General features: G+C 35.3%; 1 protein-coding gene across 10 annotated transcripts in view; it reads left to right on the forward strand.

Moving 5' to 3' along the window:
- Positions 1-19,607, forward strand: part of LOC136024853 (proline-rich protein 36-like) — a 109,847-nt gene extending 90,240 nt beyond the window's left edge. For 8 of the 10 annotated variants that reach the window (XM_065700357.1, XM_065700355.1, XM_065700359.1 and 5 more), the window contains 5 exons: positions 433-656; positions 8,139-8,275; positions 13,609-13,785; positions 16,190-16,312; positions 18,773-19,607. In XM_065700357.1, coding sequence (XP_065556429.1) covers positions 433-656; positions 8,139-8,275; positions 13,609-13,785; positions 16,190-16,312; positions 18,773-18,934 — 823 coding nt within the window. In that variant the 3' untranslated portion in view covers positions 18,935-19,607. The remainder of the gene's footprint in view (positions 1-432; positions 657-8,138; positions 8,276-13,608; positions 13,786-16,189; positions 16,313-18,772) is intronic. The other 2 variants (XM_065700356.1, XM_065700363.1) reach the window with 1 other exon arrangement.
- The last annotated feature ends 292 nt before the right edge of the window (positions 19,608-19,899 follow it).

The following is a 19,899-nucleotide window of genomic DNA, read 5'->3' on the forward strand; positions in this document are numbered from 1 at the left end:
CAAGTTCTCTTAGGTATGTTTACTTAAAACTCAAAGGTTGCGGTAAAGACTCTTTGTTGCGGTACCATAGAGGTTCCGCAACAAAGAGTGGCCTACAGAGAACAATTATTAAGTCAAGCTATCAGCATGAAGACATTTAACAGAGACACAGCTGTTATTATGCAAAAACGCTTTGGGAGATATAACGTATTTTTAAGATTTGACAAACGTAGAGAGGTCAAAGAAGACTGGCATACGCAAAACAGAGCAAAAACCGAAACAGTACAGAAACCTTGAATAAAAGTAGGGCTATGATGATTTTGTGTACAATAAAATTCTCATCACCTTTTGATTGGTTGAAAAGATTAATTATTTTGGGAAAATCAACAGCTTAAAAACAGCAAAGGTTTAAAAAGGTCAAATTTGAAGGTGAATATAGTTTTTTTTTTACAGACCACCTGCACCTGTGGAACCCATTTCACCACCAGTTTTCATTCCAATTGAAGCAGCACCGACACGACCACCATTTAACGTTGCACCCGCACCACAACCGTCACCCCCAGTTCCTCAACAAGTTCAGCCTCTGCCCATCCCACAGCCACCTTTACCTCCTGCACCATTTGTGTCACAATCACAACAGGCGGAACAAACTGGACGAATTCCAGATGGCGCTGAAGGTACTGTAATATTATCTAGATTTGTCAAATCCATATGCTAGCTTCCAATGTTTGATGTCTTAAATGTTTATATGAAGCTTTAGTTAACACAAACGGGGGAGAAATTCTCCCCCCCCCCAAGCTCGGTACGAAGAAACTTCAGCCGGAGTGCTGATATTGAAGGCCTAAAACTGTGCTGTTTCAATATTTAGGACCCCCCCCCTAACCTGTCAAACCAAAATTAGGCAAGGATTCTAACCCCACAACCTCCCTGGATACAGCTTTGTTACGACATTTTTTCTTTTAGCTTGCTGATCATTGATAAACAAAACTGAGATAGCTTTTTTTTTCTCTCACCTGTCGTCATGGAGCAAATCTCCAAAGGAATTCTAGCAGAAGAAGAAAACCATTGGTGGTCCTAATTCTGCAATTTACATTTTCATTTTTTGTTTATTTTACCGGACCCTTCTTATATGTAAGTCTTTGAATTTACCTCGTTGCAACACTGCTCTTTTAAACTAGCTATAGCATTATCTAAGCTTTAGACTATTCATCAAGCGTTCCGAGACTGATAAAATTTACATAACTTTAGAAAAAAGGGGAAAATACCCCCCAAATGCAGAATGAGCTCCATGAAAATTACACCATGAAATTTAGCATATAAAACAGTTCGTGGTAACGAACTCAATATTAAGCGAAACTCTAAAAATGGAATTTCAATATTAATAGATACATCAAAAGAATCGCAGTTTTATGTTGATTTTAAATAGATAATTTTCTTCACGTTTAGTCAGATTCAGAGTATCTGAGAACCCTACTGCAGAAGTTTTCAGCTCCTATCGGCAAAAATGTGGAATTTTCTAAGATTGATCCCAAATGCGTGTTTATATTTTTTTTTCTCAGGGGGTGACTATATCGACCTAGTGGTCTTAAAATGTTGCGGGAGGGCTCATTCGAAAGGAAATTAAAATTCCTAGTGCCCTTTTAAGTAACCAAAAATACTGAGGGCAACTAGGCCTCCTCCCGCGCTCATTTTTTTCCCGAATTCGCCGGATCAAAGTTTTAGGATAGCTATTTTGTTCAACATAGTCTAAAAATCTAATAATTATGTATTCGATGGTGATTAAATCCCCCACAGCCCTCGGGGCATTGGATACAAGCTATGGACTTTGCCCATTGTTTGCATATAGTATTGGTTATTGGGAAGTATATAAACATTTTAGGGGGGATGTTTTCTGGTGGGTGTCTTGGGGAGAGGGTTACATGGGAGGATCTTTTCATGGAGGATAATAATTGCCATTAAGAGGGCGCTGGATTTCCCAGCATTATTTAACAAGAGCTAAGACCTCATATAGCACTTGTGACGAGGCAAGAAGAGCTAAGAGCCAAGAGCTCATATGGTATGAGCTGTAACAAAATTCTAAGAATCAACAGATTGATTTAAAAGGAAAACCAGAGGCTTAATGCCGGTCAGGATTTAAGAGCTCTGAGTCACGATGTCCTTCTAAATATCAAAATTCATTAAGATCCGATCACCCACTCGTAAGTTATAGATACCTAATTTTTCTAATTTTTCCTCTTCCTTTAGTCCCCCAGATGGTCGAAACTGGGAAAACGACTTTATCAAGCCAATTTGTGCAGCTCCCTGACATGCCTGCCAATTTACATTGTACTAGCACGTCCAGAAGCACCAAACTCGCCAAATCACTGAACCCCTCCCCCAAAGAGACCGAATCCGGTACGGTTACGTCAATCACGTATCAAGGACATTAGCTTATTTTATCCACCAAGCTTCATCCCGATTCCTCCACTCGAAGTGTTTTCCAAGATTTCCCCCTCCAACTCCCCCCAATGTCAAAAGATCTGGTCGGGATTTGAAATAAGAGCTCTGAGACATGAATTCCTTCTAAATATCAAAGTTCATTAAGATCCGATCACCTATCCGTAAGATAAAAATACCCCAATTTTCACGTTTTCCAAGACTTCCGGTTTCCCCCTCCAACTCCCCCAAATGTCACAGGATCTGGTCGGAATTTAAAATTAGAGCTTTAAAGCACAAGATCCTTCTAAATATTAAATTTCATTAAGATTTGGTCACCCTTTCGTAAGTTACAAATACCTCAATTTTCAAAATTACCCCCCCCCCAACTCTACTAAAGAGAGCAGATCCGGTCCGGTTATGTCAGTCACATATCTTAGACAGGTTTTTATTCTCCCCTTACAGTTTCATCCTGATCTCTCCGCTTTAAATATTTTCTAAGATTTCCGGTTTCCACCCAACTGCCCCCCCCCCCCAATGACGCTGGATCCGGTTGAAATTTAAAATAAGAGATCTGAGTTACGAAGTCCTTCTAAATATGAAGTTTCATGAAGATCCGATCACTCCTTCGTAAGTTAAAATACGTAATTTTTTCTAATTTTTCAGAATTAACCCCCCACCCCTCCCGAATAGAGCGTAAATCACGTATCTAAGACTTCTGCTTATTTTTCCCACCAAGTTTCATCCCGATCCCTCCAATCTAAGCGTTTTCCATGATTTTAGGTTCCCCCACCCCAAACTCCCTCCCAATATCACCAGATCCGGTCGGGATTTTAAATAAGAGCTTTGAGACACGATATCCTTCTAAATATCAAATTTCATTGAGATCCGATCACCCGTTCGTAAGTTAAAAATACCTCATTTTTCTAATTTTTCAGAATTAACCCCCCTCCCAACTACACCAAATGAGAGCGGATCCGTTCTGGTTGTGTCAATCATGTGTCTAGGACTTACGCTTATTTTCTCCACCAAGTTTCATCCCAATCCCTCCACTCTAAGTGTTTTCCAAGATTTTAGGTTTCCCCCTACCAACTCCCCCCAATGTCACCAGATCCGGTCGGGATTTCAAATAATAGCTCTGAGATACGATATCCTTCCAAAGACCAATTTTTATTAAGATCTGATCAACCGTTCGTAAGTTAAAAATACTTCATTTTTTCCATTTTTCCGAATTAATGGGCCCTCCACTCCCTCCCAGATGGTCAAGTCTGGAAAACGACTATTTCTCATTTTATCTGGTATGGTCCCTGATATGCCTGCCAAATTTCATCGTCCTAGCTTACCTGGAAGTGCCTAAAGTAGGAAAACCGGGACCGACAGACAGACCGACAGACCGACAGAATTTGCTATTGCTATGTGTCACTTGGCTAATACCAAGTGCCATAAAAAGCAATCAGAAACTAAATAGGAAAAAAAAATAATTTTTTCAACTGAACGTAAGGAGCAGCATCAAAAGTTAAAACGAATAGAAATTATTATGTATATGAGGGGGTTCGCCCCCTCGTTAATATCTCGCTCTTTACGCTAAATTATTTTTTTTTAATTTCAAAAGAGCTATTTATTCTAATTAAACGACTTTTGGGATTCGGGGAGCATGATTCAAACTTTAGCGTAAAGAGTGGAGTATTGACCAGGGGCCGAACCCCCTCATATTAGGTATATGGAGAGTTTCTTCCCCTCTTGTCAACTGACGAAATTACAAACCAGGGCATCGGGACACAAATGACGACCGGGACACCGGGACATAGGGAATATAAATGACGACCGGGGCACTCAAAGAGAAAGCGACCGGGACACAAGGAATGTTCGATTAGCAATCACCATCAACAAAGCACCGGGACACAAATGACGACCGGGACACAGGGAATATAAATGACGACCGGGACACTCGAAGAGAAATTACAGACCGGGACACCGGAACACAAATGACGACCGGGACAAATTAGCAATCACCATCAACAAAGCTCAAGGGCAATCATTAGAATAATGAGGTATAGATCTGAATACAGATTGTTTTTCCCATGGACAATTATATGTTGCATGTTCAAGATTCGGTAAACCTGACAATCTATTTATATGCACAGACAATGGGACAGCCAAGAATGTTGTATATTCGCAAGTTTTACGTAGTTAAATATATATATATATATATATATATATATATATATATATATATATATATATATATATATATATATATATATATATATATATATATATATATATTCACAGGTGGGACACAGGGACACAACTACAATGGCGCGTAACGACTTACGCGCGCGGGGGGGGGGGGGCTTGGGGGCGCGAAGCATATATAAATGATGACGGGGACACAGGGAATGTTCGATTAGCAATCACCATCAACAAAGCTCAAGGGCAATCATTAGAATAATGAGGTATAGATCTGAATACAGATTGTTTTTCCCATGGACAATTATATGTTGCATGTTCAAGAGTCGGTAAACCTGACAATCTATATATATGCACAGACAATGGGACAGCCAAGAATGTTGTATATTCGCAAGTTTTACGTAGATATATATATATATATAAATATATATATATATATATATATATATATATATATATATATATATATATATATATATATATATATATATATATATATATATATATATATATATATATATTCACAGGTGGGACACAGAGACACAACTACAATGGCACGTAACTAATATGGCGCGTAACGACTTACGCGCGCAGGGGGGGGGCTTGGGGGGCGCGAAGCGCCCCCACCAACAGCTAGTACGTTATAACAACCAAAGAAAAATTTGAGAAAATTGCGGTTCAAACAGTTCGTAGTAGCGAACTGTAAGTAAGGAGCGACCCAGATCAATAGTAACCAAAGCTCTAAAAAACGGTTTAAAAAAGGAATTTTGAAAGAAATAGATATATTAAAACAATCGGCTTTTATGCTGATTTCGAATATATAAATTTCATTAGTTTAGTCTTAACCATCAAAAGTTACGAGCCATAGAAAATGTTCCTGATTTTCGAAAAAAGGAGGAAACAGCCCCTAAAAGTCAAGTGATCTTAATGAAAATCACAACATCAGATTCAGCCTGTCAGAAAACCCAACTCCGTAGGTTTCAAGCTCCTATCTTTAAAAATGTGGAATTTTGTATTTTTTGGCAGAAGAAAGATCACGGATGCGTGTTTGTTTGTTTGTTTTTTTCCAGGGGTAATCAAATCAACCCAGTGGTCCTAGAATATCAGAAAAGGGCTCATTCGAACTGTTCTATAGGCCTTTTTAAGCGACCAAAAAAATTAGAGGTTAACTAGGCCATTCTCCCCGCCACTTTTTTTCCCAAAATCGTCCGACCAAAATGTGACCTTAATTGTCCGACCACAATGTGAGCCATTTTGTTAATCATAGTTGAAAGACCCAATAGCTATGCCTTTGGATTTAACATGACCCCCCCACTCACAGTCCCAGGGGATTGGTCCTTAAGTTATAAAATTTGCCCATTGTTTACGCATAGTAATTGCTAATGGGACGCATAGATACATTTTCGCGGGAGGGGGAGAAATTTTCTACTGGGGGTTTTTCCAGGGAGAAATTTTCCATGGGGAAGGAAATTTCAAGAATGTTTATACAACATTCTTTTTATACGTCTTGCTCTCTCTTTTCCGTCTCAATTTTACGCACAGAGTGGTTAACAGTAAGTGTCAGGGGTATATTTTCACCGGGATTGAATTGTCTAGAAGTTATTTCCATGGTGAGGGGGTTTCCTCCGTGGATGTTGGGTCTGATTTCCTGGCATTATTTAAAAAACGGTCAGAAATTAAATAAAAAAATAAGTTTTTTCTACTGAAAGTAAGGAACTACATTAAAACTTAAAACAAACAGAAATTATTCTGTATGTGAAAGGGGCTGTCCCCTCCTCGACGCCTTGCTCCTTACGCTAAAGTTTGATTCTTTTTCACAGCTCTATTTTTTAAAACAATGGAAACTTCAGCTTAAAGAGCGAGGAGTTGAGGAGGGAACACCCCCTTTCAGATACAGATGATTTCTGTTCGTTTTTAGTTTTAATGTTGCTCCTTACTTTCAATAGAAAAAACTTTTTTTTTATTTAATCATTTGAACGAGAAAAGTATGTTCCACTCCACAACGGAGGGAAATACAACTTTTTTCTATCTTGCAAGGTTCCCCAGGGTAGTAAATTGGGTTTCAAAGTCTTTAGCATGATTTTAAAAATATATTTTATGACTTTAAATAAAAAATATGGAAATTAATTCTTTTTCAAATTCACTGACGACTTAATTGTTGGTTACGTCCCAAAACTGACTGTTCCAACATAATTCATACTCTGTACTCATTTTACTAAAAAATTACTGCTAATAACTAGGATGCTATAAATAACTGCTGATAAAATAACTATAAATAGAGTGCTGATATACTGTTCATAAAGCAACTATAAATAAAGTGCTTTAGTAACCCTTCACTTCCAAAAAAGCAACCTTATAAATACATGGATTTTATTGGTTAAGATCAAAATGTAATTTTTATCCAAGGCGATGATTTGATACTGGTTTAGGCTTTGCTGACGATCAGAAATTATAGATAAAATTTTCGCTGTGACATTAAATTTCCGTATTTGAAGTCATTTACAAAACTTATATTTTGTCATTTCGTAAGTATTTTCAAAATGATAAGCATTGATGTAAGAATTGGAAGATATTTTTAATTTGGTGAAAATATTATAGGTATTTGGCACCACAAGGGGGTTTGGTATCAGGGGTATACTGATTCCCCTGAAATTTTGATCTACCACCAGGGGGCAGATAAAATGGAATCTACCACCAGGTGGCAGAGTTTTGATATCCGTGATTTGGCTCACTTTTCAAAAACATCGCAATCTGTGAAAGTAATTGACTAGTTTACTAAGTTGCATAATTTGCAACACTTGGAAAAATGTGGTAATTTAAAAAGAAATACGTGCTTTAAGCCGTCACGTCTCTTGGGCAGAAGTTTGAAGGTCCCCCCTCTAAAGTTTCTGAGGTTCTCACCCTGTAATTTTGTTTAAATTGGGAATTAAAAACGTTGCAACATTTTTTCACTTCATTGTTAAGATAAATGTAAACTGTGAAGGAAGTTTGGTATAGTAAACCGCTATGTCCAAGTTCCACTTCGAAGGACAACACAAAAACAGTAACACCATAAGTAATCTTAGAAACAGATTCAAGCACTTCAGGGAATTAATTTCATTTGTTATTCTATATCTGTACGAGAAGTGATAAAATTCCTCTCAGCGTCCGCGAGGGAGGGTTAAAGCACAGAGAAACGAGAGTTTACTTGAAAAATTCTTGTTACTCAAGGGCGTTTTGTTACTAGCTTAAAATTTCCTGCAAAAGAACCAATCAAGTTTTACTTCTTTTTACTGACCCAATTAGACATAGCAACAACAGGTGAAATAGGTGGGGCGGTTTGGCTTCCCTAACTGATATATACTAAAGGAATTATGTTATTGGCTTACCAAAATACGTAACAAATAGGGGTAGCAACTGGGAGCAATTGCCCTCCTTAGATTCCCCCATTCATGGATTTGAAAAATAGCTTTTTTGGTAGTTTCATTGCAAAAAAAACTTCTATTGAACTAATTTAGTCTATATTATTCTATTTCTCCTTTTTCTTTTATTTACTATGTTTTATCTATTTTTAGCAGTCGGTTTGCCTTATCCTGGATGTGCAGCAGCCTTAAAGTGTGTCCTAAACGAGTTCTGTAGCGTACAAGGCATTATGGTATTCGAACCTGTTAGTCCTGAAAGCCTTACCTCATTGTTCCGCGTGCCACTAACCGTGAGTAATTTTTGTATACGCTAATCCTTAAGTGCATGCAGACACTTGACTATAGCCATAAATGGCTACAGACAGCAGATCTTTTCCCGCCCTCGTGCACTTTTTATTCCATGCTCTCTATTTTATTACATTTTTTTTTCATTTTTTCCATCTTCATTCCATCAGGTATTTGGTGTTTGAACCTGTTATTCCTGAAAGCCTTACCTCTTTGTTCCGCTTCCCACTAGCCGTAGGTAGTGTCTTATGTAATAATTCGCAAGAACAATCTTTGGATGATTGACTGTAGCCATAGATGGCTACTGACAGCAGATCTTTTTGCGAGTTTGGTACACTTTTTGTTATTCTCAAAGTAATTCTTCAAACCTTCCATTCTCCTTAATTTTTTTTTCCATCTTCATTCCATAGGCGTTGTGGTATTTGAGTCTGCTAGTCCAGAAAGTATTGCCTCCTTGTTCCACTTGCCACTAACCGTAATTATTTTTTTTATGCATTAATCCGTAAGTGCATTCTCCAGACACTTAACTGAAGCCATAGATGACTACAGACATTCGCTCTATTCGCGATCATTCTTACTAGATGCACGTTTTACCTACTCACGCATTTCAATTTTTTTTTTCTGTTTTACATGATATAAATAGCGACAAAACCACGCAGCCTTTCCATATAAAATAAATAGATTATAGAAACAATATGGAAATTTTTACAAGACAGTGGAATTCAATTCAGTGCATATTTTGGCCCTATGTCCAAGGACCGTCTTCAGCACAACACCAGAAAAAATATATATGTTTATATACAAAACTTCACATTAAAATGTGAAAATTAAAACTAAATTGTTTTCAAAAAACTTTTTAAAAACAGCCCTAGTATCCTTACTTCAACGAAGTTTAACCAAGACTGATCAATAAAATGGTGTGAGCTGATCAGTTCATTCAAACGAAGCAGAAACACAAACTGCTTTGTTTAAATGAGCTTATCATCCCACATTATGTTATTTATCTGTCCTGAGTAAACTTCATTGAAGTAAGGATGCTAGTGCTGTTTTTAATTAAATAAAAAAAAACAAGTTTTTTAAATGAAAGTAAGGAGCGACATTAAAAATTAAAATGAACAGAAATTACTCCCTATATGAAAGGGGCTTTTCCTTCTCAACCCCCCGCTCTTTACGCTAAAGTTTGGCTCATTCTCTTAACTCTACATTTTAAAACAGTAAAAAACTTAAGCGTAAAGAGCGGGGCGTTGAGAAGAAAAAGCCCCTTTCATATACGGAGTAATTTCTGTTCGTTTTAATTTTTAATGTCGCTCCTTACTTTCATTTAAAAAACTTGTTTTTTTTTATTTAATTTCTGAACGTTTTTGAATCAATGCATGTTTTGATTTCGGCTCTCCGCAGAGGAATAATTAAAACGAAATTTGTATATTTTTTTTTTTTTTTTGGCTAAATGGCTTTCTCATAATTTTGATCGAATGATTTTGAGAAAAAAGAGCGGGAGAGAAAGCCTAGTTGCCCTCTGATTTTCGGTTAATTAAAAAGGCAACTAGAACTTTTAATTTTTTACGAATCTTTTTATAAGCAAAAGATATACGTAACTTATAAATTAGCTTACGTAAAGAACTTTTGTATTCTCTTGTTTGTATTACATATATGAGGGGGGTTCGCCCCCTCGTCAGTACCTCGCTCTTTACACTAAAGCTTAAATTTTGTCCCAGTTCATTAAGAATGGCCCCTGAATCACAAAAGCCGCAGAATAAATAGTTGAAATTACTAAAAATACTTTAGCGTAAAGAGTGCGGTATTAGGAGGAGATGAGCCCCTCATATGGGTAATAATTTCTGTTCGTTTTAAGTTTTAATGCTGCTGCTTACTTCTAGCTGAAAAAAAACTTTTTCATATTTTTTTTTCATTGTTTTTTTTTTCAAGTAATGCTAGTAAATCCTGCGCTCCCTTCATGGAAATTTTCGTCCCCCATGACAAATTCCTCGATGGAAAGTTCCCCCAGCATATCCCCCTCTTCTCAACCCCTGCCTCCAACCAAAAGATCCTCCTGAAAACGCCTGTACACTTCCCAATAACCATTACTATATGTAAGCACTGGTCAAAGTTTTGAACTTGTGACCCCTCCCACGGAGACTGTGGGGGAGTAAGTAGTCCCCAAAGACATAGTTATAAGGTTTTTCGACTACGCTGAATAAAATGGCTATTTCAGAATTTTGATCCGTTGACTTTGGGAAAATAATTAGCGTGGGAGGGGGCCTAGGTACCCTCTAATTTTTTTGGTCTCTTAAAAAGGGCACCAGAACTTTTCATTATGAGCCCTCTCGCAACATTCTAGGACAACTGGGTCGATACGATCACCCCTGGGAAAAAAACAACAAAAAAACAAACAAATAAACACGCATCCGTGATCTGGCTTCTGGCAAAGAATTTAAAATTCCACATTTTTGTAGATAGGAGCTTGAAACTTCTACAGTAGGGTTCTCTGATACGCTGAATCTGATGGTGTGATTTTCGTTAAGATTCTATGACTTTTAAGGGGTGTTCCCCCTATTTTCTAAAATAACGCAAATTTTCTCAGGCTCGTAACTTTTGATGGGTAAGACTAAACTTGATTAAACTTATATATTTAAAATCAGCATTAAAATGTGATTCTTTTGATGTAGCTATTGATACCAAAATTCCATTTTTTAGAGTTTTGGTTACTATTGAGCTGGGTCGCTCCTTACTATAGTTCGTCACCACGAACTGTTTGAAAAGTTATTTGAAAACAATTTAGTTTTAATTTTCACACTTTAATGTAAATTTTTATATACATATACATTCCAATGTATCGGGAAAATTTCCGTATTGTTTCTAAGTTGTGTAGAAGCCATCATTTTTTATTATGGATATCTAAACTAATTGTTCTGTATTCCTGGGGTTTACATAAAAATAAAAAAAGCTTTGTTGTGGACTTAGTCTGTTCATACGAAGTAGAAACGGAAACTGTTTTGTTTAAATGAACTTATCATCTCACATTATTTTATTTACCAGTCCTGAGTAAACTTCATTGAAGTAAAGATTCTGGTGCTCCTTTTAAAAAGTTTGAAAATAATTTAGTTTTAATTTTCACATTTTAATGTAAGTTTTTATATACATATACATTCCAATGTATTGGGAAAATTTCCCTTTTGTTTCTAAGTTGTGTAGAAATCATCATTTTTTATAATGGATATCAAACTGATTGTTCTGAATCCCTGGGGTTTACATGAAAATAAAAAAAAGTTTTATTGTACCAACACGCCCGGCAGGACTATCTTGAGCAGGGTACGCCCCGTCACGAACACCTGAAAATTAGCTTCGCCCGACAATCCGGCACCACCTGGAATAACTTCCCAGTTGAGGCAATTCCTAAGAATCCGTCACTTTAAACTTTCAATCGAAGGTTCCACAAAAGAATTTTAATCGAAGGTTCCATCAAAGCTCAAAATAAAATGAGGAAATTGCCAGGACTAGCGGCATATCATCAATGTTGAAGAAGCCACGAATATTGTAATAAAAAGGTCATTGTTTACAATAAAAAAAAGTGGTAATCTTCAACTTATTCTCTCTCCTGTAAAATTCCAGTTGCGTAGCACAACTGCAAACAGCACAAAGCCGCCTAAGACCAAGAACTAATTCGTAGCTATTTAAAAAAAATAATTTTAAGTTCAAAATTATTAAAAAGTTTAAAAAAATATGCGGAATGTGTTATAATTAAAAGTAATCAAATAATTCAATAAGTTAATAATATAAAAGTAAAATAATTGAAATAATAAGTTAAATGATTTAAAAGTAATAAAAAGTTTAAAATAAAAAAAAAGATATGGGGATTGTGGACTTTTTTCCGAAAACAGTGATTAAAATGAAAACTAAGTTACTACATATGAACAATAGCCATTCTCAGCAAAAAAGAAGAGAAAACTAAGCCAAGAAACCAATCAAAACTATGGTAACTCACGATCATAAAGTTCTTCATTAAAATAAAAATAAAAAAGAGCCTTAGCTTAATCACTTTACAAAGGTTTAGCAAAATCAGGTTAATTCGAATTAAGTGAAGCTGAACACGAAAGTCCAGTTTCTATTTTACTTTTTATTTCTGGTTTTTAGTTTGTTCTTATTTGAGAAGCTTTTTGATCGTTTAAAATTCTTCATTGGTTTTTGTGTTCTTTGCTATACTTTCTAGTTCTTTGTTCTTTGCTATACTTTCTAGTTCTTTGCTATACTTCCCTGAGGACACTTATTAGTCAACTAGCTAAAATATCCGCTTAGGTTTTATCTTAATGACTATTTTTTGGAAAAAGCACTAATTAAGTATAATTTCTTTTTTTTAAGTCGCAATAATTGGAGGAGCTTCCTTGGAGGTAAAGAGCAGAAAACAAAATTAAAACAAGATTCCTTGTTAAACTAACCTAGGCTCACACAGGAGCAGTACTATAAACTATTAATTAGAAATTGTGACATCATAAACTCATTATGACGATGGTTCAAGGTTGAAGGGACTCAGTTAAGTAGACGCCTCTTAATATTCAGTTTTTTTTTAATAATTTCCTTTTGATTTCCAGTCAATATGAGAATTATTTCTCAGAATTAACGATTATAAATTGGACAAAAGTCTACCGCCGAACAACACCTCAGCGTCCTTTTTTATTGATTAACTAATCTTTCTTCCCTAAATAATCAGACAATGATAATTTACGGTAACGTCCCATCAAATACTTCCCAGAAAATACCGTCCCAGAAAAATACTTCAGTGTCCTTTTTTATTGATTAACTGATCCTTCTTCCCTTTATAATCAGACAACAATTTTTTCTGGTAACATCCCATCTTTGTCCTTGAGCTTAAAGTAAAAACGTTTTTCATGGTGTTTATAAAAAAGCAAAATTTTGTTATTAAGGAATTCCACCTCCTTGATTATACACAAGTTTGCCTGAAGAATACTATAAAGAAGCATTCCTAATCTTAAAGAAATTACATACAAATCACTGAAGGCAGACGAATATTTCATCAAATAATTTCTCAGAGAATTAGACAAAAAAGTCAATTAATCCGTCTTTAAATTTATCTCATTGATACAGCTAAATTTCCCCAATAGCTTTCCAACCATCTATGAAGTGAACCGATCCATCATTTGGGAATACAGCACGGGGCTACAGCCCTCACAAACTATGAAATGGCAAGGTATACTTGAAAAAGAGCTATTTTAACAATACATAAGGGATCTTCAACTATAATGTAAATTGCATGCGCAAATTATATTCGTAAATGAATTAAAAATTAATCGGTTTTATTTAATTCAAATAATTTAATTCGTAGAGCTGTTTGAACACCGAGACAAATGAAGTCGGTGTTTGCTGCCGTGATCCACTTTATGAAGACCCTTGGCCAGCTGACATGCCTATGCCCGGAATGCCACCCAAAGTGATGCCAGTGCAACCTATTGCGCCACCAGCACCTTCTGCATCGCTGCCCATTTTACAGCCTCCTCCAACAGTAAGAATGCACTCTATTTTCTTTGTTTCTTAAGTTGTTCATATAGACATGAAAATCAAAGAGGAATATTTTTTCTTGATCTCATCAAAGATAACACAATTTCTCAACACTATGATAAATTTATTTCATAACTTAGAAACATATATATATATATATATATATATATATATATATATATATATATATATATATATATATATATATATATATATATATATAGGTAAATAATATAATTATACTAATAAATAATATAATATAACAATAATAAAAATATTATTGAGGGTGAGACCAAGGGAAATGGTCTTTATATTTGGGCTTTGGATCTTTCGAAATTGTTTGATAGTGTGGTCCATAGTCAGCTCCTTTTTTCTCTGTAAAATTCTGGGGTCAATCTCTCTGTTATAATGCTTCATAGGTTTTGGTATTCAAACTCTTTTCTTCAATTAAGATCTGCACCAGACACTATTATAAGAATACGAACAGGAGTTAGGCAGGGTGGTGTTCTGTCCCCTACGCTTTTTAAGATTTGTATTTCTAGTGTGCTGGCTAAGATTTCAGGTACATACCTTTCTGGTCTTGTGGATATTTCTGTTCTTGCGTATGCTGACGACTTGCTTCTGATTAGCCGCTGCAAAAAGGGTCTTTCCCGAATGGTCTCTATAGTTTCTGATGCTTTTTTCTGATATTGGCCTTTCACATAATATAGATAAATGTGAGTTTCTTCCCTATAACTGTACTACTGCAACTCCCCTTCACTGTAATAACTTCACTATCCCTCTTGTTGATTGTATTCGTTGGCTTAGTATCTCTATTACTAACAATCTTTCGAGCTTACGTCAGCGTACTGTTTGTGATATAAGCAGAAAGATTCAGATTGGTTATGCAAAAATTGTTGCAAACAGAGGGAAGTATAATAGACGGGCGCTGGCCAAACTTTATTCTACTTTTTGTGATCCTTCTGTCCTTTATGCTTCAGGTCTTTTCACCCTTGTTAATAATGATAATTTAAAAAGAATACGGATAAATTATTGCAAATTTTGCAAATTTCTTCTGTATCTTCCACCTTGGACAAAAAACCGGACTCTTGTTAAGAAATTTCCAGTTCCTGATACAACTTTAAAGTTGGAGATTCTTCACAGAAAACTCTCCAATACAACTTCTGTGCGCCTATCCCCTCACCACCGTCTTATCCGTTTGTTTCGTTGACTTTGTGTCTGTATGTGTTTTTCTCTTTGTGTCTTTTTTGATATTTATTCTTACTCCACCATATTTACTTTATGTTTCGTGTGGGTGATAAAATAAAAAAAATATATATATATATATATATATATATATATATATATATATATATATATATATATATATATATATATATATATATATATATATATATATATATATAATAATTCTCTTTAGTACCAAATGAAAGCACTAACAATCCAAGTTTCAAAAGATATCTGAAAGCAAGATTCTATGGTGCAGATTATTGTTTTACGGAATTACTGTTTATTATAGGCTATTATTCATGTTTCAGGCTTACAACGTTTAACTAGCAGAACAAAACCGTGCACTTAAAAAAACTACCTTGATCACATTTGTTTATTGCTAAATCACTTGAAGTACCACTGTTTTCCAGTTCAGTTCTAAGCAAGCACGGGCGTAAAAACATTCGTTTGTCTGGATGGAGGGGGGGATGGATTTTGCGAAACTTTAAAAAAATTTCGACAAAAGATTGATGTTTAATATTTTTGTTCCGTTATTCATTTTTCTTCTTTGGCTTGCATTCTCAGTTTCTAGTATTGTAACACCTTTTCGAAGCTCAATAGCAAGGGACAGGACATCGAAAGTTCAAATTATAGGTTGATAATTGTCAAACAACCAATCTGAACTTTGGTTTATCCATTGGTTTACAACAAAAACTTTCAAAGCGTGTTCATCAGTTTTCATTAACTCTTTCGACCGCTACTGCCGAGAATTTCTTTTTTATTATCGAAGTCTTATTTCAAGGAAAAACCAAAGAGGAAGCTGCACCCCATCCCTTGTGAGGTCAAGTCTACATTTAAAGCACAGAATTATAAATAAATATAATACTTCCTAGCATTATATACCTTTTTCGCAACTAAAACCCCCACCCAAGAACAAGTTTGTATTGTCTCATCATCCACCCCTGAGATCTCTACGGAGGCGTTTGTTTCTAAGACACAGTATTTCGTAATATGCTTATGTTTTGAAAGTATTACTTTGCATTAGTTGTTTTTTTTTTTTATTAGTTGTCTTTATTTTCATTCGATTTTTTTTTTTTTTTGCAAGCAAGTCACATTGTAATAGTTTTAACACATTTCGATTATTGCTGTAAGGCAATTCAAAAAATAACTAAAAGTAAACCTTGAATTTCGTTTTTTAGGAGCCAGTTATAGAGGAAAGTCCATCGCAATTCTCTAACGTTATTTTATGTTCATCCGCTCAAGAATGTGTAGCAAGAGAGACGTGTTCAATACGGACTGGGCAAGAAATTATCCAAGCTCCGGTAAGTAAACCATATTGTAGCTTCATTTTCAATGTGAGTGCTCAATCCGGACTGGACAAGAAAAACGTGCTCATTCCGAATTGGAAAAGAAACACGTGTTCAGTCTGAAGAGGGCAAGAAATTACCCAAGCTCCGGTAAGTAGCCCATGCTGTAACTTCTTTTTAAATGTGAGTGCTCAATCCAGACTGGACAAGAAAAGCGTGCTCATTCCGAACTTGGCAAGAAACACGTGTTCAATCCAGAAAGAGCAAGAAATTACCCAAGCTCCAGTAAGGATAGTAGGAGCACTCCATACGAGTGCTCAATCCGGACTGGATAAGAAGCTCAATCCAGACTGTGCAATAAAATGTCCAGGTTCCAGTAAGTAACCTATCCTGTAGCTTGATTTTCATTGCAAGTACTCAATCCGGATTTAGGAAAACGTGCTCAATTGCATTGTCTGCAATAAGAAAGTTATAAGCAATTGTGATTTAAAGTTATGGAACTGCTTGGAAAATGTATCTCAACTATTTTGCATCGTTCAAAGACAAATCAAATTACGTCTACGGATTTCAATGACTTTGCTAATTCATAACCACAGAGTGTGATATAATCTCTACAAAAACTTCCTTGCTGGGAAAGTATCTTACTTTTGGACGGTAGGTAAGGTATTTTCACTTTCGGCATTTGGATCTTATATGAGCATATATTCCGTTCATTTATGCAGCTCTTGATCTCTGTTCTCAGTAGTTCAAATATCTATTTTTTATTCTAATTTTACTTGAGTAGTTGACCCTGTGGTAGCACCCGGGATTGATGCCCTGTTTGGCAATTCTGGGTCTAGGGATCAATTTCTGCTACGGCAAGGTTGAACGACACGATTGCTACTTGTCCCTATAAAAAAACTAGCAACTCAAGTGTCAATTCAACGCCCTGTGCCCAAGCAATGGCTCAGGAGGATCTTCATCCTTTATTCTAACGTAGGTGGTTTTAGTGATAGCTGCAGCCTGGTAAAGAGAAAAACCCGGCCCATGGTAACCAAAAGTGTTTTTGGTTACTATGGCTTTTTCCTAAAACTAAGCTTGCTTGCATTTTTTTAAGAGAATTGAAATTATACAGTAAAATTTATTGATTTCATAGACGGTAAAAGACTTTTGAGAGCCTCAAAAATTAGTCTTATATTTTCTGCAAGCTATTTAAGGATTTTTCTGCTTCTAATCCTGTTTTGTCGAGTCAATTTTGTGTTTTCAGTACAAAGCCCACTTTTTCAGAATTATACAAGCATGGGAAATATCAAGAGCCAGTTTATTTGAATTAATTTTTCAAAAATACGCTGCATAAAATGCAAAGCAGCTATTTTTCTTCGTTTATGGTTCAACTTCGTTCTTTACTTTCGTCAGTTTTTTTTGTATTTAATTATCTATAGGTTTGACAATGAGTTGGCTCGGGCATAATTCAGTGCTCGAGCAATAGAAGGCGTGGAATTTCTGGCTTTTTGTTTTAACCTTGAAAAGTTAATCGATGTCGTAGTTTTTTCCAGCTTTTACGAGTTAACTTTGAATGCAAAATTTTTAGTCAAAATTGACCAAACAGACTATTCATTAAATAAATTCAAACCAATTGGTATTAATAACATTATCCGCATTATAGTTCTGCAGATTTTCAAGAACATAATTATTTTGTGAAGTTACTCGATTTAGGAGTTTAAAGATACAACAAGATTTGTATCCTGTTTAAAAGCTTCACAGCTAGTAACTTGAATTTCTAGCTAAAAGGCGTTCGCTATCCTGTTTTGTTAAGCCGTGGATATTTAGCCATATTTTGCTAACCAAAGTACAAGACTGTCCAATAGTATCTGTCATTTTGACCTAGAACAAAAGGCAGCAAAAGTGAGACATTAATATATATACTGCCCTCCTAAAACAAAATTTACATTTCCCCATAACAAAAACCTTAAATGCAAAATAAGTAGTTATTTATGTACTGGGAAACCAAGGCTTTAGTAATATTCTAAGAAAAAGTGATGGTTTTGTTTGAAACAAAGCGCGTTACCATGACAACCTGATAATATAGATGGCAATTATTGTTGAAAATTTTTAGAACACGAAGCCACACAATTTAAGAAACATTAAAAAAAAAATAATTTATAAAAAAGGGAATGAAAGTGGAAATGCCTGGAATACCTATTCGTTATAATTTTTCTGCATATTATGAAATAAGGATTGGTTTGGTAACATGTTTCCCTCTGAGGAGAGTAATCACTAAACATAAGTACTAATTCGTAAAATAGAGGTTTTTCTACCCTAATCCCTTCAATATAAGTAAATCCCAGCTGGTGGTCCAATTACATTTTTTAATCATTATAGCTCACGATTAGTAGCCTAATATCAAATCTGTAATTTGGCCAACTATAGACTAAGTCGAATTGCGACTTTGTTGTCTTTTTAGGCAATTTTTCGTTATTTTTTCTTTTTTTTCAGATGTGTCGTCAAAACACTGGTATTTTTGGAGTATGCTGCACATCTGAGCCCCCAAGGATTGACATCCCTGACAACACCTACCTTCCACCCCCTCCTCCTCATAAATCTGACCAGACTTATAACCCTCCATTGAGGCACATTCAGCCTCCTTTGCAGGGGTAACGATAAACATTTGATGCGCAGATCTAGACATTTAAAGCTTGCGTATATTACGGGATCGCTCCATTTTAATTTATAAAACAAAATGGGAGTGAATAATTAAAACTGGTTATTTTAAACGGTTAAAAATACTAATTTAATGTAAAAAAGCAATTTTAATCGACTCTTAGTTGTATAGTTAAAGTTTCATACTGTTAGAAAAAAAAAAACACTAAATCGACATAAAAAGAAATCCTTTGATAACCATTTAATAGAGCAATAATATACGAAGCCAAAGTAAATTAAAAATTCAGATCATTTAACAGCGACTCAAAAATAATAATAAAAAATACCGCAAGCTTATAGATTTTTCTTTTAGCTTTTCTTTCATCGATTTTTTCTAGATTTGTTTTTTCTTTTTTCCCTAGACTTTTAAATGTCTACTCACCACTGAATCTTCAGTTTTAGTTTTTGCATTTTTCATATTGTTTAACAATACCTTTCATTTTTTACTACTGAGAAACTGTCTGCATAAGTTATTAAGCGGATATGTCCTTACTCTAGGCCTACATGGTGAAATGATTCCAAGGTGATAAAACAAAATCCTTTTCATTTTTTAGTTATATATGTTTTTGGATACGAAGTTGATTTAATACGTGTATTTATTCGTTTTTACAATAAAATAGAATTAAAGTAATCTGACTTTCCCTTACGTCGACTTGTCAAATTTCCGCATCACATATTCTATTCTGTGAAAAACCTGTTATTACGCATGCCCCTCCTCGCATCTATTTTGATCTCACCGCGCAAGTAAAATGTGACCATTTTGATTCAGAAAACCAGAAATTATGAAATGTTCAATTATAAAGCCCGTTTTTTTTACTCATCAAAGTGCTAGGATCTTACAGCTCACTATCAAATAGAACATTCAAGAGGAATTTTTTATGACAATCTTACCAAAGTCTTACCAAACTGATCAAAGTGTAATG

The sequence above is a fragment of the Artemia franciscana genome, chromosome 3 (genome assembly GCF_032884065.1).
Source record: "Artemia franciscana chromosome 3, ASM3288406v1, whole genome shotgun sequence".
Classification (NCBI taxonomy): domain Eukaryota; kingdom Metazoa; phylum Arthropoda; class Branchiopoda; order Anostraca; family Artemiidae; genus Artemia; species Artemia franciscana.